The sequence below is a fragment of the Anabrus simplex genome, chromosome 1, assembly GCF_040414725.1.
Source record: "Anabrus simplex isolate iqAnaSimp1 chromosome 1, ASM4041472v1, whole genome shotgun sequence".
In the NCBI taxonomy this organism is placed as follows: Eukaryota; Metazoa; Arthropoda; class Insecta; order Orthoptera; family Tettigoniidae; genus Anabrus; species Anabrus simplex.
This window is the reverse complement of record NC_090265.1, coordinates 928,508,054-928,535,979: the sequence shown is the minus strand read 5'-3', so window position 1 is coordinate 928,535,979 and position 27,926 is coordinate 928,508,054. Positions and strand designations below refer to the sequence as shown.

The window sequence follows — 27,926 nt, the reverse complement described above, 5'->3', positions numbered from 1 at the left end:
ATCTCAATTTGCCAAATGTTAGCTGGGAAGGTAATGTGAATGACAGAAAGCATGGCCAACAAATGGCAAATAAGTTCATCTGGGAAGGACAGTTGAATCAGAAAGTGATCAAACGAACTAGAGGGAATAATATTCTAGATGTGGTGCTGATAAAACCAGGTGAGCTCTACTGAGAAACTGAAGTTATAGATGGTACACAGCAGAGATGCTCAGCTAGACGCCTCTTGAGGCTATCCCAGTGTGGCTGGACCGGTGTTACATAACCAATCCAGTAAAGAGTGCAGTTCCACCCACGATGCCTGCTGAGGTTGCAGCTGGCATGAAAAACAGCAAAGCAACTGGACCTGATAACATCCCTAGTGGAAAATTTAAAATAAGGAGATGAGCTGCTCAGTTAAGCAGTATGTACTGAGCTGTTAGCGAAGAGATGGCATGGAATGACATTAGTAGACAAATAAGCATGAATGGTACTTTTAAACTAAAAAGGATCGTATTATGGAGATACAATTCAAGAGAACAAATTAGGACAAATAATCATTTATAGGAAGAAGAATTAGGAATTGGAATAATTTACCAAAGGAGATGTTTAATAAATTTCTAACTTTTTGAAATCATTTATGAAAAAACTAGGTAAACAACTGATAGTGAATCTGCCACAAGAGCTGCTTCCTTCCCATTCCTAGCCCTTTACTCTTCCATCACCATCATGAGACCTATCTGTGTCGGCATGACGTAAAGCAGATTGTAAAAATTTCTTTGGATTTTTTCCAGTTCTCGTATCGAGTAATCCTAGTATGGGTTCCATACAATGGAACCATACTCTAATTGCAGTCTTACCAGATACTTTTATGCCCTCTCCTTTACATTCTAACTATAAATACAAAATACCCTTGTAACTACTGTATGTGAAGACATCTGTAAACCTTTACTTCCAATTTCGTTAATGTGATTATCGCAGTGAACATCTTTCCTTGTTCCTTTTATGTTCTTCTGAAAATTGTTTGCTAATGCAGGATCAGTCATGTCTAAATCCACTAAAAGTTTTGGCTCTTTTATGTTTCTTCTTTTACAATAATAATGTTTTCTTACTTCAGGTATGTTAGGAGCATTGTTGACCTTCTTCACAAATGTATCACAAAGGTTTATGATATCTGAAGCCATCTGTTTTCAGTTTCAACTCAGTTAAATTATAACTGTTAGATTCTTCAATCTGCTGAATCTAATTTTGAATAAATAAATTTATAATAATTTTTAATAAAGTTGTTTCTTTCTCAGGTATAATTCTGTTACCATATGTTTTCTTTTTCAGATAGTTTATACATTTATTTATTCAAAATTACTTTCTGCAGACTGAAGAACCTAACAGTTATAAATAACCACAAAGGCTCATTGGCTAAATTATCAGTGCAGTGGCCTTCATTTCAGAAGGCCCTGGGTTCAATTCCCGGCCAGTTAGGGATTTTAATCTTAAGTGGTTAATTCACTTGGCTCAGGGACTGGGTGTTCGTGCTGTCTCCAACAACCCTGCAACTCACATACCACATGCACAACACTATCCTCCACCACAGTAACATGCAGTTTCCCGTACTGCCTACCCTTACCGGAGGATCTACTTTACAAGGGCTTCACCAGACTAGCAATAGCCACACAAGATCATCATCAGAAAGGAAGTCATTCACAATTTTGGAAAATAATATATTGCTCTCCTTTCTGAGGTATAGTGACCAAGATCATTCTTAGGCTCTTAGTGGGATCGTAAGTTACAAGTCTGGTTAAATATTGTATTCAAATGGGGACCAACAGCGGATGACTACCAAACTTTGCAGTTGTGCTAGACCTCTAACTCAGATCCCAGCCAACAGAACAAGAATGACCTTGATTACCATAGCTCAAACAGGAGAGCATCAGATGCAAAATTCGAGAGTTGTGGCTTTGGCTCTCACCAATGCCCGATTGGCTATTTTTGTCCTGTACTTAACATCTCTCCAGCAGGTACTATATATACTCTAAATGACCTAATAAGCTGAAAATCTATTTCAAGAATTTAAATCTATGTTGAATATGGACTTGAACTGTAAACAGGACATTTCACAAGACATTCAGAATACTTTTTAAAGGACATATACTATGTTATTTTATTTTTTACAGAAAGTTGAACACAAATTTAAGGAAGAGAAGTATTATCCTATAAAATGTTGAACAAATGGTCATCCTAATCTTACGGTCTGTTATTTATAACTCAGAAATTTGCAGCAAATCCCATATTGTACAATTTGTATGTGAAGAGAACAAGTATAATTTTACTTAAAGCTGAATAATGGTTTCTTCCAGTGTTTTGCTTTGGACATCTGATACACAGTGGTTTATTGTTGGGCTACCAGATTGTGTTCTTGACTTCTGAGACAGATGACTTTTACAACTGTGCCAGCGTTCCCACTCTTGTACTTGACATCTTATATCCTCTATTCTCCTTCTTCCAGTTGTATTTCATTTTTAAATACTCAAATGTAAGTATGAAAACTATTCTTTTGTTAAATAAATAGTACAGCACTTAGAAAAATCTTCCAACTCTTCATCATTAGCAATTGAAAACATAACATAAAATATTTCCATTTAATTAAAATATGTGATCTTACTTAAGTGTAAAGTTTTATTATTGTATTACTTTTCTTTACTACAGAATTTCTCTCCATCTCAACAATTTCTAGATGATTAGTTCTCACCAACTGTTTCATCCCTTACCATCATAGATATACCGTATTTACGCGAATAATACCCGCACATTTTTTTTTTTAATTTGAGGCATGAAATTGGGGTGCGGGTTTTATTTGTGTCAATGATGGCATTTTTTTTTTTTCAAAATCAGCTTTTCTAAATTTAGGGTGTGGGATTATTCAGTGGCGGGTATTATTCGCGTAAATACGGTAGCGGGGATTATTCGCGTGTATTTACGCAAATAATACCCACACATTTTAAAAAATTGAGGCACAAAATTCGGATGCGTTTTTTTTTTTTTTTTCGTCAATGTTGGCTTTTTTTTTTTTTTCAAAATAAGCCTACATAAAGTTAGGGTGCAGGGATTATTCGGTGGCGGGGATTATTCACGTAAATACGGTAGTATTTTAGCATCTTCTTCTTATATTTATTTGCGTGAAATATAAAGAAATGAAGCAAGGCTCCATAATTTTCCTTCTTGCAACATCATTTTTTTTTAAAGCTCTTTGTTTTACATCAAACCAACTCAGGGAGGTCTGATGGTGACAAGAGGATAGGACAGAGCTAGGGCTGAAAAGGAAATGACTGGGACCTTAATTAAGGTACTGCCTAGTATGAAAATGGGAAACGACGGTAGACCAACGTCAGGTTTGCTGAAGTCAGTTTTGAACCCACTATCTCCTGAATGTGAGCTCACATCAAATTAATAAGACTGGTTTTCTCATATATTTTTTTCCTTCATATAGTATTTCAAAAGCCTTGTAAATTCTCTATGTCTTATACATATGAGAGAACAAAGAATGATGTTGTATATGCAAAATGCTTATTTCTTTGAACTTCTCTGATGGTAAATTGAAACTTAATCAATAATATTAATGATATTTGAGTATATAATATTTTTTAACATACTTTCATGTTTAAAAAAACAGATTGTCTGTTTTAAATTCTTGAATGTTGATGTCCGTATGTAGAGCTGATAAGTGTATACTCTTAACAACTTTACTGTTTGATGTGTAGTGAAGGTGGTGTCATTGGGAATATAACAACATTTTACAAGCAACATTCAAATTAAATTAACACTCATCTAATTTTTGTTATTGTAGGCCCCCCTCAACACAAATACACACTTGTTTAACATTCTCAGTGTATTAAAACTTCTTTGGTAACAGGTTCATAAATTCTCAAAATTACTTCCTCAAAGTTATTATAGTGGAATAGTGAACATTTATAATTTAAGAACATTGTATTAAACATATAACATCCATGTACATAATAGTAATGTTAAGTTTTAATTCACCGAGTTCGATAGCTGCAGTCGCTTAAGTGCGGCCAGTATCCAGTATTCGGGAGATAGTAGGTTCGAACCCCACTGTCGGCAGCCCTGAAGATGGTTTTCCATGGTTTCCCATTTTCACCCCAGGCAAATGCTGGGACTGTACCTTAATTAAGGCCACGGCTACTTCCTTCCCACTCCCAGCCCTTCCCTGTCCCATCATCGCCATAAGACCTATCTGTGTCGGTGCGACGTAAAGTAACTAGCTAGCTAAGTTTTAATTTTCATATCATTTAACGTAGACGAATGCTTAAGCTAGGACTAAGAATATTCACAAATTGACAATGTTTTACCTATACTATGTGACGTTCTTATTGTATCAGTGATGTTTCAATTACATGTTATGTTAGTCAGCTGAAGATGACCTTCACAAAGTCAAAACTGATACTGTAAAATAACAATACATAAATAAAGTATTTTAGGTGGAAGCTTCAAAACAAGCTAACAATTCGAAACCTAACTGGTCATGTGGCATTCGGTGGTACCTCTGGTGGTATTGGGTACTAGAGATGCATTGATAGCTTGGATGTAATAACATTTCACAAATTTTGGCAGAGTATGTGAGGAGTAACTGCTGCCTCTTTATCCTAAAAATGGAACTCCCGCTTCAGCGAGTAGGCTGGGAATGGGGCTAGTACGGAAAGCTCCCATTGCCAGCCTAACTCCACTATGGTGAACACTGTCTAAAAGGCTCAGCACAGATCTTGATGCTGAGCCATAAGCCACACTACAATAATCCATTTGGGAGAGGACTGCTGCCATGTAGAAACGTAGCAGCACTTAAGCATGTTTAAATCTCTTCATGCAGGCAACCTTCAGCTAGCGGATGTGAGGCTGCCACATTAGTCTCTTATCAAAAGGTAGGCCTAGGAATCTGCAGGTGTCTACCACTGGTAAGACACTGTTTTGCAAGCGGAGCTCTGGTTGAAGATACACAAGCCAACCTTGACATAAGTGTTCAACTGAGGTTTTCGCCGCTGAAAATCGAAAATCATGTTGTAGGGCCCATCTGTCGACTTGGTTAATAGCTTGCTGTAGCTGTCTCCCAGCAAAGCATGACACTCAGCAAAGATCTCTGTGGTACTCCATTTTCTTGAATGTTATTGAGAAAATGCATTCCCTACTCAGACTCGAAAGAGCTGGAGGGACATGAAATTCTCAATAAACATTGGCAAATTTCCCCAGAACCCCCACTGGTGTAGTGTGGAGAGAATCCCATATCGCCAGGTAGTATCATAAGCTTTCTCCAGGTCAAAAAACACAGCAACTAGGTATTCCTTCCGGAGAAAGGCCTCCTCAATGGCACTCTCAAGTCTGACGAGATGATCGGTGGCAGACCGATGAGAGCGAAAACCACACTGGTAGTTAGTCAAGAGACCTTCCTTTCCCATGGCCCTCACAAGACTCTGGTTAACCATCTTTTCAAATAGCTTACAAAGGCCATTTGTAAGGCATATTGGCCTATGACTATACAGACGTTTTGCATCTTTACCTGGCTTGGGAATTGGTATCACAATTCCCTCAAGCCAATGAGATGGAAACACTCTCTCTTTCTATATTCTGTTGAATACGATGAGAATATCCTTGAGACATCGGTCACTCAAATGTTTAATCATTTGATTTTGGTTTTTTATGGTCCAGGAGCCATGTCTCTGCACAGCGTGAGTGCACTCCGCAATTCCCAGTCTGTGAGGCACATTGTAGGAATGCGAAGAACTAGAGGCGAAGGAGAGATGGTGTGCCTGTCTCATGCTTAAATGGTAAAAATGCAGAGTTGTATCTCCCAGAGCTGGATGTATCTGCGAAATGTGATGTGATGTGGTCTGCAATGACTGAAGGAATTGTAACTATATCTCCATTAATGGAGATTCCAGGGACTGAGGGCAATTCTGTACTCCGACTATACGGCGGAGTTTTCTTCACACTTGTGATGACGGAGTATGTGCTGTCATGGAAGACACATACTTTTCCCAAGTAGCTTTCTTACTTTCTCAAATCATACAATGGGCCTTGGTGCGCAGACACTTAAATGTGATATGACTGGCCATCGAAGGATTTTGATGATAAAAGCCCATTGGCGATCACGTATGGCTGCTGCAATTTTGTCGGTCTCCCATGGGATCTGTTTCTGGCGAGGGATACCGGACAAGGAAGGAATTGTTTCCTTTGCAGAAGCCGGAATTCCAGTAGTAATGGAAGAAACGTCATCGTCAATAGACTCCAGCATATCATTGGCCATTACTGTACGTATGGAAAATTCTGGCCAGTTTGCCCACCAAAGTAACCAGCGCTTGGGTACTTTGGACTGTCTTTGGTTCAAGAGCATTAGAATTATTGGGAAGTGGTCACTAACACAGAGGTCATCTTGTACTTGCCACCTTAACAGGGGAACTAGCGCATGACTGCACAAGGTGACATCCCGGTGTGAGAATGTGCCATAAGCGCTGCTGAAATGTGTTGGTTCCCCGTGTTAAGCATGCAAAGATCGAACAGGTTGATCAGGTTGAGAATCCTCCCCCTAGCGCAGGAAGTGGTGAACCGCAAAGGGTGTTACGGGTGCTCACGTCTTCCAGCAAGAGAAAAGGAGGAGGTAACTGAGCGATCAGATCTTGGAGTTCATGCATTTCAAGATCGTAGTCCTGTGGAAAGTACACGTTGCACACTGTTGTCATTACTGGCAATGGAGTGAAAACTGCAACTGCATCTAGCGGAGTATGGAGCGGTACTTCATTGCTGCGTGTGTCATGTCTAGATCTCAAACGAGATTCCTGTAGACAGACTATGGAGCCGCAGAGATGGATATCAATTGACATAACTCAACTAGGCGACAGTGATATCTATTGCAGTTCCACTGCAATAGTGCCATTGTGTGGATTGGTAGCGTCACAAAATTAGGACAATTGCTTGCCCTTCTTTCGGTCAACTACCTGCCACTTTCCACCGTCTTTGTCTCTTTTATCTTTTGTCATCTTCATCATCCACAACAATGAGTGCTTCAGTCTCCATTGTCTCCTTAGTATAGGGTGACTTGGAGACTGAACACTCCATAGATGGTGAACTCTCAGATTTGGAGCGGTGGGCCTTCTTTCTGGGAGATGTGGGTTCCCCCCGAAAGGGATCTAAGAGGTCAATGGGGCCTCTCACTCTTGCCCACCGGTTCTTTAATCTTCGAAGGAGTGCCAGCAGATGGATTGCCGGTCTTCTTAGGGGACCCTGTGACCCTCAATCGGGTGTGAGAAGGCTTCTTCTCCAACATTTTAAGGGAGCGCTGGGGCTTCCCCTTCTCCTCCTTTATGTTCTGGGCTTTGGTAGGAGGACTGGACTCTCCAGCACTATTTGGGGAAGTTTCTTCCCCCGCACTGGTAGGGGAGGACTTCCCAGCTGAACGTGCCTGGGAAGTAGCCTTCCCAGATGACACTAGCAATAAAGCACTTGATGGTTTCTCAGGTGTTGTGGGTACCTTCTTGGAACCTTCATTACTCTGCATAACTGATAATTGTTGGTGGCTACTATTCGATGTTTCAGTATTGGAAGTGCTTGCTGTGGGTATAAAATTCCCCCAGAAAGATCCGTACTAGTGCAACCTTTTCAGCAAAGGAGACGGAGAATTCTGGAGCAGCCATAGAATTAAACTTCCTCCGGGCATCTGGATAGGAGAGTTTATCCAGTGTTTTGATCTCCTGGATCTTTTTCTCCTTCCTGAAAGTGGGACAGTCCTTGGATATTTGAGTATGCACACCAGTGCAGTTGACGCAGATAAGTGGTGGTGTGCATTCGACACCAGCATGTACCAATTTTCCACAGAGCCTACAGGTTGACGAACCTTGACAATGCAATGAGGTGTGGCCAAATTTTTGGCAGTTATAACACCTCATTGGTGCTGAAATATATGGTCGGACTGTCAGACAGTACACGGCAACTTTGAATCTATCAGGTAATGACTGGGCGTTGAATGTTAAGATTAAAGCGCCTGTATCGAGCAGCTTATCACCAACACACCTTTTTAACCTACGCACATTGGTAATGCCCTGACGTACAAGATTCCTTATCACGCCATTGTCAGAAGCCTTGACCAAATCCCTATGGAATATAACTCCTTGGCAGGAGTTCGGGGATTTGTGCTTCTCAATCTTGACCGCCATATTCCCGAACATCGTAACTGCAAGCAGCCGTCTACTTTGCTCTGTTGTTGATGTTTTGATCAGTACTAATCCATCCTGCAACTTCTGCATTTCTTCCACTTCACCACCAACAATATCTTCAACAGAATTGCTTATTAAGAAAGGACTTAAGTTCAAAAAGCCCTGACCATCAACCCTGGAAGCTACCAGGAATCGAGGGAGCCAATCGTCACTGTCTATATTCAATTCAACTGGCGTATATCTTTTCCTTTTTCGCATTTTAAAAGACTGGTTTTTGGAGGGTGCCACCCTCTTTAAATGAATTAAAACTAGTAAAATTAGAAACCATTCACTGTCCCATCAGTACATGGTGTAAGAAAGTTGACCTTGGGCAGAGATGTACCAAAGGCAAGTCTATATACTCCCGAGGGCACCCAGCACCTGGAGGGGGTCGCTAAGAACTACTCTCCCAGTATCCATTCATCGCCTCACCATGACACGTAAGTTGTGACTGGGGAGAGTCGCTATGAAATACTCTCCCAGTATTCATACATCACCTCGCCATGACCCAAAACTTGTGATTGGGGGGGGTGTTGAAACCTCCGTAGAACTTTACTACTTGAGGCAGAGAGGTTGGCTAGACAGGAAAAGGAATTAAATTTAAGAATGTGAGAATAGAAGGGTAGAAATAGTAATGAAGAATAAAGAGCACAGACACCTCTCAGGCAACTCAGGGGACATCTTGTTAGTCTTGCCATACACCGAGGCCAATCCATCATAGGTAACCTTGAGCTGCCACAGGCCTCGGGATCAACAAGCACACAAGCCCCCCCACACTGATGTCAAGGTCTTGGTGTCCCTAGAGGGGGCAGAATTTAATGTGAAATACTCTTTGGCCATTGATAATGATCAAACATCATAGATTTAATTGCCTGTAAAAATGGTTATTTAACCCATTTTCATCCTATTTAAATACCATAGCAGTTCGCTGAGAAAACCCATTTAAATCCCGCACTACGGCACACACTGAGGATGTGGGCCATGGTGAAGTCGCACCACAAAAACACACTGAGGGGTCTTATCCCTTTAGGAGTTAAAAGCACGTAGATTTTCAATGACATATCCATAGCCTACACAAAACTACGGCCTCTCGAAGGTCACGTGGTCTCGCCGTAGACTTGCCCACCATCATCGTTTGTATCACTTTCTGTGTCATCAGCACTACTACACGCATCACTCGAGCTCGAACTAAGACCTTCAGGGTCTATTTTGTCATCACAAACATCAGTGTCTTCATAATCACTCTCTAAAACACTATCTATTTCCATCTTCATCAACACCAAAACATCTTTTTTTTTCTAGTGGATTTACGTCGCACCGACACAGATAGGTCTTATGGCGATGATGGGATAGGAAATGCCTAGAAGTTGGAAGGAAGCAGCCGTGGCCTTAATTAAGGTACAGCCCCAGCATTTGCCTGGTGTGAAAATGGGAAACCACGGTAAACCATCTTCAGGGCTGCCGACAGTGGGAATCGAACCCACTATCTCCCGGATGCAAGCTCACAGTCACTCGCCCCTAACCGCATGGCCAACTCACCCAGTACCAACACATCTGCTTGACGCCATGATTGCAACTGACGTAAGTGAAATAATATGGACAAAGATTCCTTTATCTCTAGTTCCAGAAATGTGATAACCTGGAGCGCAAGAAATAACCAAAGCCACATGTCTAAACTTCAGCTGAGAATACATACAAGCGGCATCTGTGAGTTAGTAACAGAACTACATGTATTGATATACAGCAGTGCATCGCCGCGAGCTGAGCTCGTCATTGGATTCATATGGCACGAATAATTTTTGTGACCTAGGGATGTCAAATGATGCGATTGGGTTAATAAAACAAGAAATTAATGATTGATCAAGTTATCAAACTACATGTTTCAGTCATCTAAATTAACTAATACAGTATTTTCAAGTGAAAGTTACATTATTTCCTCTTTTCATGCAATATGAGTTATGCTAGAGGCTCTAAAAATGGATGTAATGAAAACCTCATAACTCTTAACTCACTGGCATATACTTATGGCTCAACCTGCGATAGTTCATGGGACACAACGTACCTTGACAACTTGCAGCCATGGTACTGAACAAGAGTAGCTTTAAGCACTTATTTCAGATGTTCTGCCAAGAGATGGCACTGACATACTATATACAGAACCGTCGGAAGGAGGAGGAGTTGCTCTTTCTCCCATTAGTTATAGCATTTGATTATCTCGACCAATTTGTATAACAACTGACCTTGGAAAGTCATTCCCCATCCTGTGCATCTCCATCGCAGGTGAGTAGATGAACTGAGTGAGTTGGCCATGCAGTTAGGGGCACGCATCTATAAGCTTGCATTCTGGAGATAGTGGGTTCAAATCCCACTGTCAGCAGCCCTGAAGATGGTTTTCCATGGTTTTCCATTTTCACACAAGGCAAATGCTGGGGCTGTATCTTAATTAAGGTCATGGCCACTTACTTCCCATTCATAGCCATTCCCTATCCCCCCATCGTTGCAATAAGACCTACCAGTGTCGGTGCGACGTAAAGCAAACTGTAAAACAAAAAAATTTTTTTTAAAGTGAGTAGATGAATAGAGCCAGTTGTTAGCTAGTGGTGATATTTTGTTGGATATTCTGAACAGAAGTGAAAATGAAAGTGAGACAGAAACTTCAGATTGTGAAATTAGTGCCAGTGGAGATAGTAACAGTGGCAGATCTGAGAAAAGTAACAGTAAATCAGAAAATTCTGAGAGTGATGATTAAAATTGCAGTGATGGGTGCTACTAGCACTAAAAAGACGAGAAATAAACACTGAAAATGGGGGAAAAGAGCAGCAAACCACAAAAAATTCAGCTGGAAAAGTGCAGCAATCCAACAGATGAGCCCACTGCCACACAGAGCAAAAATCTGGCAATTCACAATTGTAAAAGACCTAAGGGCTTGAATGTTTTTAACTTTAGCATTCGATGAAATTAAATGATGGTTTCCTTCTGGGAACTTAATTTTTAACCCTCCATCAGGCGCGCCATGTTTTGTTACATGGATAGGCGTGTAGACTACCCGTGTAGCCCACAATATATATCAACGATGTCTAATTAACCTTTAAGATTAAAATTTAGAAACATGTTTTTATATCGATCTTTGGACTATTCTGAGCATTTACAAAATTCAAAAATGTTCACCCACTGAAAATTCTTAAAAGTAAATAAACCAAAGTGATGTATTTTCAATTCTGGTGTGAATAAAATTTAATCCAAGTTCAAGCCTCTGGGTTTCATCATTATGCATGCATATTTTCACCAAACTCATAAATATTGTAGAAACATTTATTAAAATGAATATCAATGAAAATTTATGGTTTTGCAAAGTACCCAACAGCACACAGACAACAATAAAAAATGTTTGCATGGTGGAAGTACTGAAGTCCACTTGACATTATAAACAATAAAACAGTATTGTTATGGTATTTGCATTATTGAAATTATGCCTAATGAATCTTTTTATGCATCTCTTGTACACAAAATTAAGCAAAATTCATTGTCATAAACTCTGCACAGTAGCAGTTCATTTTCAAATTCTGAACAGTCACTAAACAAAGCACACCCGACACATAAGCACTGAATGTCGAGGGCTCACCTTTCTGCTGCAGTGCACACAACTCTTTCTTGCTGATCTGTCTTTCCCACGTCCATAGAGGTAGCACTGGCCAACTTTGTTATCTTGGATCTCAAATGCAGGTGGTTCATCTGTAATTCCTGAAAGATGAATAATAATGTTATTAGTTTTACGGTTTTCAAAGGGTGTTGTAGGATAAAAATATAGTACGACTAAGGAGTATTGTAGTGTGATAGTATATTAATTACCTTATTGTTGTTTGATCTTTGTGTACTATTCTAGACAATATTTCTTTCCTTTCATTTTTTTGCCCATAATTTATTTATTTTTTCTTTTTTCATTTTTCCATAATGAATGGCTAAGGAGTGCAAGCGTAGGAACTGTGGATGTGGTCAGGCATTAAGGAGTATAGGGGAAGAGTTGGAGAGTTTGAGGGAGATAATTAGGATTCTCTCAGAAGACAGGAAGGAAGGTAAGGCCACCCTCAAACAATGTACAAGATACAGTAGGTATAAAAGAGGGATGGGAATGAAAGGGCGGAAATTGTAGAAGACAGGTGGTCGAATGTTCTAATAAGAAGGAAACTGCAAGCTAAGGGCTCTATTCAGGATCAGAATTCAGGACTGGTGTCTGCGAGAAAATGGTATCAGTCACTGCAGGTAGAACAACAGAGGGAAGATGAGGAACGGGGAACTGTTGCTGAGAAGTGTGGAAGTAGGAGGAAGGGAAAAGGTAGGAAAGGGAAATGTAGAGTAGAGGATAGGAAAAGACAGATGGAACAGGGTCATGGGGGTGGGGGGGAGTAGAGGGAAGAGGAAGTAGCTTCTGCAGCTGTCAGGAAAGATACGGTTGACCAAGAGGGGAGGGAATCAAATGAGGTGGGTAGAGTTGAGCTTTGGTCATGGGGGATTCCATTGTTAGACATATGGAGAAAGTGTGTGGTGGAAAAGGAACGAGGGTAGAGTGTTATCCAGGAATTAGGTTAAGGCAAATCTTGAAAAAAGTAGAAGAGAAGGAGGAGGGAATGGAAAAGGTGGTAGTGTTTCATGTTGGTACCAACAATGTAACACAAGCAGGTATAAGTACCAACATAGTTTGGGATGTGTGGGATCTGGTAAATGTAGCACGGGTGTAGTTTAAGGAATCAGAGATTGTTATCAGTGGAATACTGTGTAGGAGGGATACTAACTGAAAGGTGATTGGGGATTTAAATGAGACTATAGAGTGGATATGTGGGAAACTGGGAATGAGATTTCTAGATTCTAATGGGTGGGAGGTAGACAGGGATCTGCGCTCAGATGGCCTTCACTTAAACTGCAGTGGTATGTAAAAGTTAGGAAATTTGTTTAGGAGGGTTATAGGGAGGTACATTCAGGAAAACAGGGTGATCGAGGGAGCAGTGATAAGATTTTGCAGGATATACCAAAGACAATGGGTTGGGATATAGTACCATATCTGAAGTACATATTTGATTATTGTTTGCATGAAGGAGAAATACCAAATGAATGAAGAGTTGCTATAGTAGCCCCTGTGTACAAAGGAAAGGGTGATAGACATAAAGCTGAAAATTACAGGCCAGTCAGTTTGACATGCATTGCATGTAAGCTTTTAGAAAGCATTCTTTCTGATTATATTAGACATGTTTGCAAAATTAATAACTACTTTGACAAAAGACAGTTCGGGTTGAGGAAAGGTTATTCCACTGAAGCTCAACTTGTAGGATTCCAGCAAGATATAGCAGATATCTTGGATTCAAGGGGTCAAGTGGACTGTATTGTGATTGACCTGTCTAAGGCATTTGATAGGGTGGGTCATAAAAGACTACTGACAAAAATGAGTGCAACTGGACTAGACAAAAGAGTAACTGAATAGGTTGCTATATTTCTAGAAAATAGATCTCAGAGAATTAGAGTAGGTGAAGCTTTATCTGACCCTATATTGATTAAGAGAGGAATTCCTCAAGGCAGTACAGTATTATTGGACCTTTATGTTTACTTATGTATATAAATGATATGAGTAAAGAAGTGGAATCAGAGATAAGGCTTTTTGTGGATGATGTTATTCTGTATAGAGTAATAAATAAGTTACAAGATTGTGAGCAACTGCAAAATGACCTTGATAATGTTGTGAGATGGACAGCAGGCAATGCTATGGTGATAAACGGGGTTAAAAGTCAGGTTGTGAGTTTCACAAATAGGAAAAGTCCCCTCATTTTTAATTACTGTATTGATGGGGTGAAAGTTCCTTATGGGGATCACTGTAGGTACCTAGGTGTTAGTATAAGGAAAGATCTTCATTGGGGTAATCACATAAATGGGATTGTAAATAAAAGGTACAGATCTCTGCACATGGTTATGAGGGTGTTTAGGGGTTGTAGTAAGGATGTAAAGGAGAGGGTATACAAGTCTCTGGTAAGACCCCAACCAGAGTATGGTTCCAGTGCATGGGACCCTCACCAGGATTACTTGATTCATGAACTGGAAAAAATTCAAAGAAAAGCAGCTTGATTTGTTCTGGGTGATTTCCAACAAAGGAGTAGCATTACAAAAATCTTGCAAAGAGGGTGTGGATTGACATTAGTAGATGAATAAGTTTGAGTAGTGTCTTTAAATGTAGGAAATATCACAATATGAAGATATTCATGAGGACAAATTCGGGCAAATATTTGTTTGTAGGAAGGGGAATTAGGGACTGGAATAACTGACCAAGGGAGATGTTCAATAAATTTATAATTTCTTTGAAATCATTCAAGAAAAGGCTAGGAAAACAACAGATAGTGAATCTGCCACCTGGGCAAATGCCCTAAATGCAGATCAGTAGATTGATGATGCCAAGAAGTCAGAATTTGATGCTTGTTGATGCTTGTTGTTTAAAGGGGCCTAACATCTAAGGTCATCGGCCCAAGTCGGAACGTAGCCCTGCAGGAGTGCCAGTAAATCTACCAACACAATGCTGATGTATTTGAGCACCAGACTGAGCCAGGATTGAACCTGCCAAGTTGGGATCAGAAGGCCAGCACCTCAACTGTCTGAGCCACTCAGCCCAGCATTACTAAAAGATCCTTAGCTCACTGTCATAGGGGAGCTGGAATCACTGGCAGTACAGCACATTTGGTGATCTGTAACTTCATGAATTCCCATGAAACCGTCTCCGGAAACTTTTGTCTTGGTGTAGGCTGATAGTTATGATTTGCAATGTGCACTCGTTAAGTATTGATACCACTAATGTTCACAAGATCATAAAACACCACCACTGGCCACTGTTTGGTGCAACGAGCAATATCATACTAGACACTCAGCTGGTCTAAAACATCCACTCCAACCTTAATGTGATTACAGCATGTAACCATGACAGGTTTTTCTACATCACCTGTTTTAATGTCAATCTCTTTGCCATGGTTCATTGACAACACCAACACTGCTTCTTCTTTTTGGGACAGTACAACACAAAGAGTCATGGCTTTATGAAACACAAACAGGGATGAATATTCTTTACGATAAGTATTCGTTTGTTCTTGCGAATGGTCCCAAGGTATGTCAGCTTCTTTTCAGTGAACAAATTCAGAGGAATGGAAGTGAACCAGTTATCCCCTGTCACATTTTGATTCATACCTTGAATGGGCTGGACCATCCTCAAAACTACGTCAGCAGCAGAGTTTGACATCTGGATGAGATTTCCATCTGTTCTCCAATGTTCAGCTCTAAATTCAACCAAAGCATAAATGTTTACTCCATATTTAACTGGTTTGCTAGACATGTACACTTTGAATGGACACTTTCCCCTTAATGTAACCCACTGTTCATTGATGGTACAATACTCATTGGGTGAAAATGAATGTTGAAAATTTTGAATGAACATCTCCAATATTTCTCGGATCAGTGTAAATCAGTCCAATTCTTGGTGCAATTCACGATCATGCATATTGTCCAATCTAAGGCAACACAAAACAAAGTGGAATCTTTCTTGCTCATAGCGAGATAACATGATCCACACCAAATCCACAGGAATTGTCCCATACTTGAATGATATTTCTTCGGTTTACTCCCAGACAACCAGTGAGCAATAAATTCTAATGAACACATGAATTTCAGTCTCATTGGTAAGTCTTAGGTCTCTCTCATGCACAAATTTCTTTTTCACCTCCTCAATATAAATGTTTGTATAGGCAGTAATAGTTTTCATAATATTAGCATTGAAAAACAGTTCAAAAATTCAAGCTTTGACTGGGCATTCCTAGCACTCCCCTTTGGTCCTGGAAAGTGCATAACAATATAGTGTGCTCAAGTACGAACTTTGGGGGCTGCAATATCCCTTCTCCACTGAAAACTATCTTTTCCACAGTGAAACATGTTGCCCCCATGTGTTCCTCTTCTTCAGAAATCACATCTTCAGAATCCTCCATTACTTTTGCTTTGCCACCTATAATTTCCTCCATATCAGAGGTATGGATCTCTTCTGTCACATGATCCTCCTCCCCTTCATTGCTATCACCATTAACCTCCTATTCTAGTTCACAGTCCTCATCCAACCATTTCACAATATGAGATTCATCACTAAAACCAGTAGATGTCACTCGGACACTATCACTGCTGGCCATAACATGGATAGGCACGCAGGCTGTGGTTGAAGCCCAACTGACTCTAAAGCGAAATAGTGGAACGACACCATCAGTAAGCAGTGTCAGTGCACACTAAATCCAGAGAATAGCATGACAAAGAAAGAGACTGACACTCTCTCTCTCTCTCTACTGCCAGCAAGCCTAGGAGTAGGGACGAAAACAAAACAGCTGGTCTATACCTTTAGCCTGTGCACCTAATGGAGGATTAACAATAAATTTAAGTTTTCATGAACTGTGACATATGTAAATTAAATACTCAATGTGGTCGTGCAAACAGCTAGAAAATTGGTATGCCAATGGGTTAACTGCGGAAGTATGAGAAAATCTAATATTCGGGAAGATGCACACTGAGTAAACATTTGTAAGTTGTCTATCCATGCACATTTCTAGGATATTATGCAACATGCAGTATTTATCCAGTACTAGCTCATGTATCCATACTTTGCTAAGGAATTCTATATGATGTATGGAATTAAATTCTGCACCCAGAATCTTAGTGCTTATAACACTGTCAATTTGGGTAGGCATGATTCTATCTTGAAGCCACAATAAGATGTAGGCATGAGGCAAACCACGCTTCTACTACTCCACAGTGTTCAAGTAACACCTACTTAGCCCAAAAACAGATGCTTTAGTCGAGAGATGGATCATAACTGGGTTGTATGAAAAACCCGAGCAATAATGTCATGCCTGTCTTGGGGCTTTTATCTGACATTTAATACCTCTTGTATCTCGGTCCACTTTGGGTTGCATGTGAATGTGATGAACAGATTAGGATGACCATACTGTACTGACATACTTATGATATAGCATTCTGAGTCTGATTGTCTATGCAACAGGGCCCACCAGTAAAAGTTGAATATAGCATAACCATCCTGCCAAGATCAGAAACTTGGCCATCTCCTTCACAAATGGCGTCTCACAGGTGTACGTAATTTTCAGACTGCAGTTTACTTCGGTTGTGTCTAATGAAATTCGGTCTTTTTGTTTTTATCCTGGTGTAAATATCAACCAAATACTGATTAAGAATACAGCGATAGTGTAAGATGTAGTTCTATTGACCCCCTGTTTCCATGATGCGGTAAGAGTAAAAATCTGAAGCAGAAACTATTTTCTTAAGAGGGGCTTTAGAATTTAGATCAAGCTAGGGGATGCTAATGAATCCATATTCTCCAAGGTAGAACACAGGAGGGTACTAAAGAATGTCATAAGCACAGTGAGTTTCACTGATCCGCACCAAATTTGTGTCTCTGCTGTGAAGGATGATGTCCCGCTTTTCAAACTCCTAACCCAGAATCACCAAAGCCAACTCATTGGTTGTAGACGTGTTATATTGACCCCTATATTCAGCTGGTAGTTTCCTGTCTGCCTGAATCACGACTTTAAACTCTTGTCCATTCTCCATCACTGTTTTAAAAATATCATATATAAGGATTTTGAATGTGCAGAAGTTGTTGAAGTTGTCAAATTAACCAAGACTCCACAACAAGGAAGATATTGGACTGAATTTCTGAGTTTTTCTTGTGATGAAAGTAACAAATTTCCTATTCTGTGGTAAACCTGGCCTTGAACTTTAAACCCAGCATAAAATTTTCCTCGTGTATCTCCTTAGCTCCAAACGACATCATTTGAAACTATCCATCACACTTCCTACTGTTCCTCAAAAAATGCCCAGACTCAGGATATCATTAGCAAGGAGGCTGTGTAGAGGATGAGGAGGTTCTTCAATAGGAGGAAGATATACCTTTCCATTCCTACAACATAGAGCGGGGCTTTCTTCTTTCCATTTTTTTAAATATGTGACACCTCTTGCAATAAACTTTCTGGTCAATACAGCAACCATGTCATTACTGTATTCTGTACTATGGTTGTAATTGAATCCTAGTGAAGATTTTATTTCCCATAGGATCCATTTTTATTTTCATTGTAACTCCTAACAGCTTTTTGATTGACTTCAGGTATTTCTTAGTGTATTTCTTAATAGTCTCCCTATTATCATCAAGTTTTCCTTCAATCTTTTTTTTTTTTTTTTTCCAGACTACCTATGTTTTTTTTATTCTATCAGTGGATATAGTACGTCTCTTCTTTCCTCTTTGTTTTTCATTGAATTATGGAACTTTTGACCTGTTTTTCAAGTCAGAGGGAGAATTTAGATAATCATCAGGCACAACTGAAAGACAGTTGTTTTTAGAAAAAGAGTGATAATCAATGAAAGGAAATGCATTGTCAGTTTTGGCACTGGCAGAGCACTGGATAAAAATACTTGCAGGGCTGATTACATTAAGTGATGTAAGAACAAGGCTAGTGATAGCAGGTGGTAGTTGATTAGGGACATACTGAGATATGAGTGGTTTAAAATGCAATGACTTCATGGGACCTGAACACTTAAAACATAGTATGGCATTACCTTCAACAGGCTCTTCAGGCTGTATTAACACATTCCCTTCATGATGCACCACCAGATGGTAAGGGTGTATTTCACCAGCAGCCACAATTTCATAGTGGTTGGCGTATGAGGTGAGAAGGGATATGTAAGCCTGGTACTCAACCATTGTTCTGTGCATGTTTCTATATGGTATCATAGCAAATACTAGGAAGTATTGCCATTTGTTACAAATGTGCAGTAAAACACAAACTCGCATCTGAGGTGCCAGCAAGTCAGTGCCATACATTAAGATAGGGAATAGCAAAAACAGGACCCATCTCCCTTCATAGGTACAAAACGGTGAGATACCATTATGCCGCCAATAGCAATGAGCTCCATGCCAAATGAGTTCTATTATGGAAAAAAGAAAAATAGAGTCAGCTATAATAAACAGGAACTACAGTATACAAGAGCTGTAGGTAAACAGCGAGGAAACAAGAGCTGTAGGTAAACAGCGAGGAAAACCTGGTAGAACAACTATAGTGTTGTGACCAAAATGAGTCTGAAAAGATGGGAAGTATTAAGAATAAAAGAAAAGAAGATAAGATGTGTAGGACAAATTAAAGTTGCTTCAGTGAGGTGTATGAAGCAGTATAAATCTGTATGATAGAACACAAGCACGTCTCATCGCACTGCTACAGATGAGACAGCTGCATGCAGAAGCTTATCGGTGGTTGTTTTTTTTTTTTTTTAGAACATGTATACGGGAAAGAAAAGGAAAACAGAGTCAGCTATGAGTAACAGGAACTACAGTATAAAGGAGCTCTAGGGGAGCCTGGTAGACAACTATAGCATTGTGATCAAAATGAGTCTGAAAAGGTTGAAATTATTAAGAATTATTATTAAGAATAAAAGATTGATATAAAAGAAAAGAAGATGCATGTGATGAATAAATGTTTGGTGAACAGTATAAAGCTGTCTGATAGAATACAGAAACGCGTGACCATATTGCTGTAAATGAGGCAGCAGCACGTCTGATCATATTGCTGTAAACAGAGAGGAATAAGGGTCGAATAAGTGTTTATGTTACACCCAGCATGTTTCAAGTTACGAGCTTGAAAAGGTTGGAGAGCTTCAGTATGCCTGGTGGTAGGCAAGTGCGCATATAGACCCTTATTCCGCATAAGCTAATTCTCTAACATAACTTGTGGAAATAGTATCCATAGACCATACTCTGCCAAATACTCAACATGGGTAAAAATGTAACACAGACCCTTATTTGGCCACACGCTTCAATTAGCACACAGAAGCATGTCTGATTGTATTGCTGTAAATGAAACAACTGACAGTGAGCACAGTGAAATTCTCTCACAGAATAATATCTTCTTCTTGCAATCTTTCTGCATGTCTTGCAAAATCTGCCCAAGCAGAAGTTGTAATGCTTCTGATTGCCTTGTTCGTGAGTCTGTCAATATCTGCTCTATGCTATTGTGGCAAAGGGCCTAAATCTAGAGCTGTGCCTGAATTATGAAAAATCCTTTCATGGTGCACCTCTAGGTCTTTTGGATCTGGAGATTTCATGATCAGTGAGTGGTATTTGGCTTTTATATACATAGATTTACCAATAAACCTACAGAGAGAGACTTTTAAGTCCATACATGGTAGATACCACCCATATTCATCAGAGGGTTTAAAGGTGCACTAGCCAATAATAGCCACATGAAATTATAACTTAGAGGTTTGCCAAAGAATGTGTTTCAGACCTCATGTTCTCTAATGATGGTGTTGGAAATTATAGCCTATGATCCTCAAGTTATTTTGTATAAATTACATTCACTCATCAGCTCCTTCTATACTGTTTAAATCAGTATCTTACTGGCTTATGAACGATATTATTTCATGCTGAATTACACTGTAATTAATGTGTAGGTGATAATTAATCGCTGCAAGGAACTGGGAAAGTTTGCCCTAATGCACTGCATTGCTTCAAGTCTGTGCTTTTGGGTGTGGACAATTCTACGTGAGACAATGGATCTTCTCTATGCCCATGCTAGTAAGAAGGAAAATGAACAGCAAAAGGGAAATGATGAAGATAAGGATTCTTTAGAGGAAGCAGTTGCATTGCCACTGACATCATACCAAAGACGTAAGTAATAAGTATGACTAGGAATAAAGTGTATTATAACAAACTATATAAATATCTAACACAAACCAAAAAATTCAGGTAATGGAAAGGAACAAATAAGTGAGCAATCAAGTCATATTAACCCTGGAGAGGGCACGTCACAGTCTCTTCAACTGAGTTTGGAGATAAATGTTTATAGTTCTTAACAAAGCAGGTCGCTGGTTTCCCTCCCCTCAGTACCTTACATTGTATGCGTAAACTATTCACCCCACATGCTCCTCAGTTTCAGCCTGAGTGCATTGTTTGACAGACCTGGTCTAAAATTCCCACGATGTATGCATGTTTATGAGTCAAGTTTTATTTTACTTGTTCAGTTAATATAGTAAGAATGTGTCAGTTTTGTTTTGTTTTCGTATATACTGAAGTCCAATACATCATGAATAGGAATAGGGAAAGAGAAATCAAAAGACTTTTAGAAAAGGAAGACTAGATTAGATTAGATTAGATTAGATTCTGTGTATGCCAGCGATATATCTGCAAAGAACACTCGGCAGTGACATGTGTTCGATGCGGTATGGAAAGTCAAGAATCAAGTGATGACGCAGAATGAACGTTAATTGTTTAACATCCAATTTTTGTATTGTTAAAATACCTTTCAATATTATTTACAAGTTGTTTCAAAATTATTTACTAATTTTGTAACATTAAAAACAGTTTTGCTTAATTTGTGCTATTTTTACCTGAGCCAGTCTAAAACACCATGTGCGCCTCCTCACAGGATTACTTTTACGCACCCTCTCCAGGGTTAAGAACATGAACAGGAACACATAGTAGAACAAACTCAATAATATCAGCATTGGAAGAGGAAGCTATAGAAAGAGAAACAGAACAAATTGCTGATTCTTCATACTCAACCATTTTCAAAAATCCCAGTTCCTCTAGTCCATCTCTTCTCAACCCCTGGTGAGCTAATTTGTGCTTCCCAGCTTCATCAGAATAAACAGGTTTATTTCTTAATCCTACAATTCCCACATCAAGACTTAAGATCTATCAAGATGTTCCCTTAATTAATGTTGAAGACTGCCTTTGTTATGAAGCTGGAGAGCAGAAATGAGCTTATCAGGGGCTGAGAAGAGATGGATGTAGAAGAACTGGGATTAGCGAGGAGAAAACTTATCTATCCAATGACAGCAATGGACGAAGAAGTAGAGATTGCCCTTTTGTCTTTTCATGTTTGTCCTTGTCTCCTCTTTTTTTATTGCTCCCTCTTCCAATGCCAACCATCATTATGTTTGTTCTATTATGTGTTGCCTTTCGATATATGACTTTCATAAGGCTACTTTAAGAAATTAATATTTTCCATCCAGCTCCTTGGCTGAGAGGTCAGCATAATGGCCTCTGGTTCAGAAGGCCCTGGGTTCAATTACCAGCTTGGCCAAGGATTTTAATTGCATGTGGTGAATCTTCTGGCATGGGGACTGAGTGTTAGTGCTTGTCTTAATACACTTCCTTCCATCTACATACAACATACCACATTATTAACCACCACAGAAATATGTTGTTTTGAACGTACATCACTCACTTGATTAAATATCAACATTTATTGCACTTTACAAAACTGAATACTGGCTACTGGTGGGCAGATGCCCTCGATAAGTCAGTCACATCCTCTCATCTAATCTCGCTAGAGGCACCCAAACATATACGTCTCTCATCCCCTTCCATCCACACCACTTCCAGGTGGGACCTTCAAAATGAATACACACTTAAGAGTGCTGCTATCTGTCCTAAAGTGGTAGCAAGCAACTAGTTGGACTAGCCACGGCTATGCCAGAACACTTGCAATAGTGAATACAGCCCTCAGCATAGGGTTGGCATCAGCAAGGGTATCCAGCCATAAATCTGGAGCAAATCTATGACAAGTGCTGACCCCAATAGGTATAGGCTATAGAAAGTAGCAGAAACTACAAATAATAGCTAAGATTGTAACACAATAAGATGAATTTAATAATATGAGGGCAGATCAGAAAATAAGTTGCACTTCCCAGTTATGGCCATTTATTACACCACCTATACAACAGCAACATGACTATAACGTCATACACTGTAACGTCACTTTTCCACATAGTTTCCAAGAGACTCCAAACATTTCTGCGAATGCACAACCAACTTGTCGATGCCGGATGCATAGAAATTTCCTCCAGCGTTTTGCAACCACTCGGATACAGCGGCCTTCACCTCCTCATCGGTCTGGAAACGTTGACCACTGAGCTCCGTTTTGAGCTTACCGAACAGATGAAAGTCACATGGCGCTAGGTCGGGACTGTAGAGTGGATGTTGCCAGACCTCCCACTTGAAACGCTGCAGCAGTTCTCTCGTTTGGCGGGCCTTGTGAGGTGTTGCATTATCGTGCAACAAAATCACACCGGCGCTCAATTTCCCCCGGCACTTCTCTTTAATTACTTTACGCAACCGGTACATCGTTTGACAATACGACGCCGCGTTGGTCGTCGTTGCTTTCGGCATGTATTCCACGTGCAGCAAACCCTCCATGTCAAAGAACACTGTCGCCATAACCTTACCAGCTGAAGGTTGAACCTTGGCCTTCTTTCGTTGCGGTGATGAGGGGTGCACCCATTCCATTGATGTTCGCTTTGTTTCGGGGGTGAAGTGGTGGACCCACCTTTCGTCGCCTGTGACGATTCGCCGTAGAAACCTGTTGCCATCTGCGGCATAGCGTTTCAATAATGCCAGGGAGGATTGGAAACGTTGTCCCTTGTGCTCATCGGTGAGAAGACGTGGGACCCATTTTTGACACAGCTTACGATATCCAAGGTCCTCGTGAACAATGGCGAACACACTGTCATACGACATGTTCAGCTGCGTCGCGATTTCTGTCAGTTTAATGCGCCGGTTCTGTCTAATGATCGTATTCACACCGTTGACCTTTGCACGGGTCCTGGACGTTGCGGGCCTGCCTTCGCGATGGTTGTCTGTGATATCCGTGCATCCAGCTTCGAATTGCTGACACCACTTTACGATACGTTGCCGGGAAATGGCCCGCTCCCCATACACAGCACTAATTTCACAGTGAATGTCCGTGCAATTCTTCCTTTTGGCCCATAGGAATCGGATTGTCGCACGCACCTCATATTTGGAGTGAACGTCCAGTTGATGCGCCATTGCATTTGGCTGCTATTCACAAAATACTAGACAAGACACCACAGCGACCTGCCTAACAGACGTGTGGGCAGTGTCTGTCCCTTCCTCTGCTGTGCCCATGTTTGCGACAGACAACACGCTGCTGAGGCGCGTTAGTGCAACTAACCTTTTGATCCACCTACGTACAACAATAAAAATTATTTTTTATATATGCATGCATTTAATGGTAATAAAACTACTGATAAATACATAATAATTATATTATTAACACACAGTTTTATTAAGCATTTACCTTTACTGAAGCTGAGGTTATGGTCACTGATTAATGGTTTCAGACATTTTCTTAAAAGTATCAGATAAACATAGGCTACTACAATCTAACTGTCAGAACTGCAAAAGCAGTCATAACATTTGGTAGTACCAACAATCAAGTAAGTAGAGTAACAACAATCATGCACAGTCAAATATAAAATTAACAGCTTATAATCTAACACTAACACAAACTTCAGTTTTCTTCTAGTTTTGTGGACAAGGGATACAAGGTGCTCTTATACCCTTTGACTTCCAAAGAAAACACCTAAGTATGTTCTTGTTACTGTTACTGCCAATTTTGTAATAGCTAAATTGAAGTATAAATATGAACACAAAGATTTTTATGGTTTGCTTTGTCATAATGGCAAGCCATTGGGAAGCAATTAAATAAATAAATTAACTAGTTTATCTTTCAATCACGAGATCTCAGCACCAGTTTGTAACTTGTATCCCTTGGCCACAAACCATTCTACACATTTACCTACTAAAGTCTGCAATTAACTAATTTTTTATAAAAATTTACATGTACCCCTTGGTTTCAAAGAGTTTTGTATGTGTAAAGTGCAGACTCCATTTTACATTTGTGTTCCATACTCTGATGTGTCCTGTCTACCTCATTCTGAAATTTCATTTGGTTTGTCTTCGGCTTAACAGCAGTTAGTTTTGGTTAGCCTTGCAGCACAACATTCAGGAGATGAAGGGGCATATCCCCACACACAGCTGTCCTGAGAATGGATTTCCATGTTTTTCAACTTTCCTGGACTAAGGCGAATGCCGGGACAGCTCCACTCACCTTCTCCACACCACAAATCACCATCACGAAACTCCCCAACCTGAGAAAGGGCACTATCCTCTAAGAAGCCCGCCGTATCCCTTCAGAGTATGGAACGAAAACTTATGTCATTAGAAATTTGGGCATCCACTGTATTTGAGTCTGAACATACCTGGTGGGCTTACCTAACTTATATCTGTCTCTGTGCTCGATCTTGTTTCTGTGTAGCGTTCTGTTAAGGATTCTTTTCTTTGTTTTAAATGCTGTCTTGAATACTAATTTCCTGAATTTTAGGGCAAGTTTATGTTTATATACTGTATATTGAAATATTTTAGTGTCTCTTTGCTGTGGTTTTCCTGGTGTTTGTGCTTTTTGTTCTTGTTTAGGAGGCCATCAAATGAGAGTGTGGTTATAACAGCGAGAAACTTCCACCTGTGTAGCTCATTATGATCTGTGGACACTGGTGTTTTGCAGAGTCAGTCTAACATGAATCTGAAGGCTGAGTGCTTGTGTTACATTGGGTGGTTTGAAGTGCTGTGCAACATGTGTCAACCTTATATAAGGCTTTCTGTGTATCTTGAATTTATGTTTATGATTTTTTTTTTTTTTTTTTTCACAGTAAAGTCTAGGAAGTTGAATCTGTTTTTATCTTTATATAGGAGGATAATATCATCGACAAACCCAGAGAAAATTTCCTTCATTTTGTTATTTTTCTTTTTTTGGCTACATATTCCTTAGGGTACATTTATGCTGCAGCTTCGCTATTGGCACATGGATGTTTGCCCTAGCACCTCACTGCTGGCTATAGCCAGGCTGCTCACCATGCAGCTTTTACCCTGGAGCATTAATGGCTCACACTGCTGGCAGCTCTCAGATGTAGTGGAAAATTCATCTTGTGAAAATGTTCTTGTCTTGTGAAAGTGATAATTCCCATTCATCAGCGGCAAATTTTTGGTACGTGACAAGAAGGAAAAGAATGAAATATGGAGTTCACCCTTTGAACCATTTTAAAATCATATATTTAATTCAAATTAAAAGCTAAAAACATATTAAAAATACACAAAGATAGACAAAAACATAGTCAATAGAATGAAAGCGTAGTTAACAATAAAATAAAAACGAAAAACAAATAGAAATTCACTTTAAAACACGATAAAACAGGCCACTCTTTCTTTTAAAATGGATGACGAGATCTACTAATTGCTCGTCTTCTCGTCATTCCATAGTTTATCCAGTTTGAACGCTTTTGCTGGCGAGATGTAATGTTTACAGTGCACTATGGCTTCTGGTAAGGGCTAGAATAAATAGGATCAGTTGGTGCATGCATTTCAGTGGACTTGGCAGACTGATATGCAATAGCAATTTCTGGGCTCGTTGGGGAAAGCAAAGGAAAACTACCTCACTCCTCATTTCCCTAGTATGCCTCGTCAGTGATGCCTAGGCTATCATTATAGCTTTTGGCAGAGCTATGAGGATCAAACCAGCCTTCAGGCTGAATACCAAACAAACAAACAAACAAACAAACAAACAAACAAACAAACAAACAAACAAACAAACAAACAAACAAACAAACAAACAAACAAACAAACAAACAAACAAACCAACCAACCAACAAACAAACAAACAAACAAACAAACAAACAAACAAACAAACAAACAAACATGCATACATACATACATACATACATACATACATACATACATACATACATACATACATACATACATACATACATACATACATACATACTGCCCCCATCATGCCGGGCTCAGCTCGCCGGAGAGCGAGGGTCTCAGAGGTGGACCGTTCACTTATCGGCTGTGCAGAAAATTTTTAAAGGCAGGAATAGATGAAGGACTAGCGACAAATGAAAAGAAACTAAAATAGGTTTATACATTTGTTTAATTCCAATAAACAATTAAATTTACAAAATCTGGGACTAATTCTTGAAAATCTCTTCTCCTCGTGCTATCGTCTATAAGGAATCTTGATCAAATTAAAGCTCAACGAATGTTTTTGTCTGTAATAATAATAATAAGGATCATTAATTTACTATAAAATAGATTGAAAATCAAAATAATATCTGGTATCACTCTCTCCTATAATGATAATCAAATTGCTTAAATTAAAATATTCCATCTGGATTTCATTTTATCTTACAAGAAAATTATCATTTTCTCTTCCTTATAAAAATTATTGAAAAATATTTAATTCAAGAAATTGTGGTTAATAAGTCTTCCTTAGACTCTCCCTTCATCAATTAATTCATTTTTATAATTATTAAGTGACTGAACTTCTCTTAATTAATTCTTATTTGATCTCATATCAACCTAAACTTTACAGGTAATCGTTTTTATGCAATAAGTGACTGCACAATAACTAATAATTCAGTCTCGTGACATCAATCCACGGACGTTGCCTTCTCTTATTCACTTTAATTTAGTGAATTAGACCGTAATCTACCTTAAATTATAATAAAATCTTCTAAAGTTTCATAATTCATCAAATCATGGACACGCAAAAATAACGTAAATCGGTCAAAATTTGACGCACACAGTGGAGAACATCATCATAAAACCATTCAAGAAAATATTCACAAAACACAGAATATAATCAAATCACACATCACACATTCACACATAGGTACACGACGATATTATAATATTATTTACACGAACACTAACCCATTATTATTAAATTTTGGATTTATTCCAAATTAGGGAAATCATTCTCTAGATGACA

General features: G+C 39.4%; 1 protein-coding gene and 1 long non-coding RNA gene across 2 annotated transcripts in view; one reads left to right on the top strand and one right to left on the bottom strand.

Annotated features, from left to right (window-relative positions):
* LOC136874914 (proton channel OtopLc) overlaps positions 1 to 27,926 on the top strand; it is a 224,654-nt gene that overhangs the window by 134,614 nt on the left and 62,114 nt on the right. The window contains exons 7-8 of the mRNA XM_067148624.2: positions 2,332 to 2,507; positions 20,743 to 20,959. Of these exons, the coding sequence (XP_067004725.2) occupies positions 2,332 to 2,507; positions 20,743 to 20,959 (393 nt within the window). The remainder of the gene's footprint in view (positions 1 to 2,331; positions 2,508 to 20,742; positions 20,960 to 27,926) is intronic.
* The window catches only part of LOC137501086 (uncharacterized), a 68,723-nt gene that overhangs the window by 29,527 nt on the left and 11,270 nt on the right, over positions 1 to 27,926 (bottom strand). Inside the window, exon 2 of the long non-coding RNA XR_011018345.1 lies at positions 11,852 to 11,970. This is a non-coding gene — a long non-coding RNA (uncharacterized lncRNA). The remainder of the gene's footprint in view (positions 1 to 11,851; positions 11,971 to 27,926) is intronic.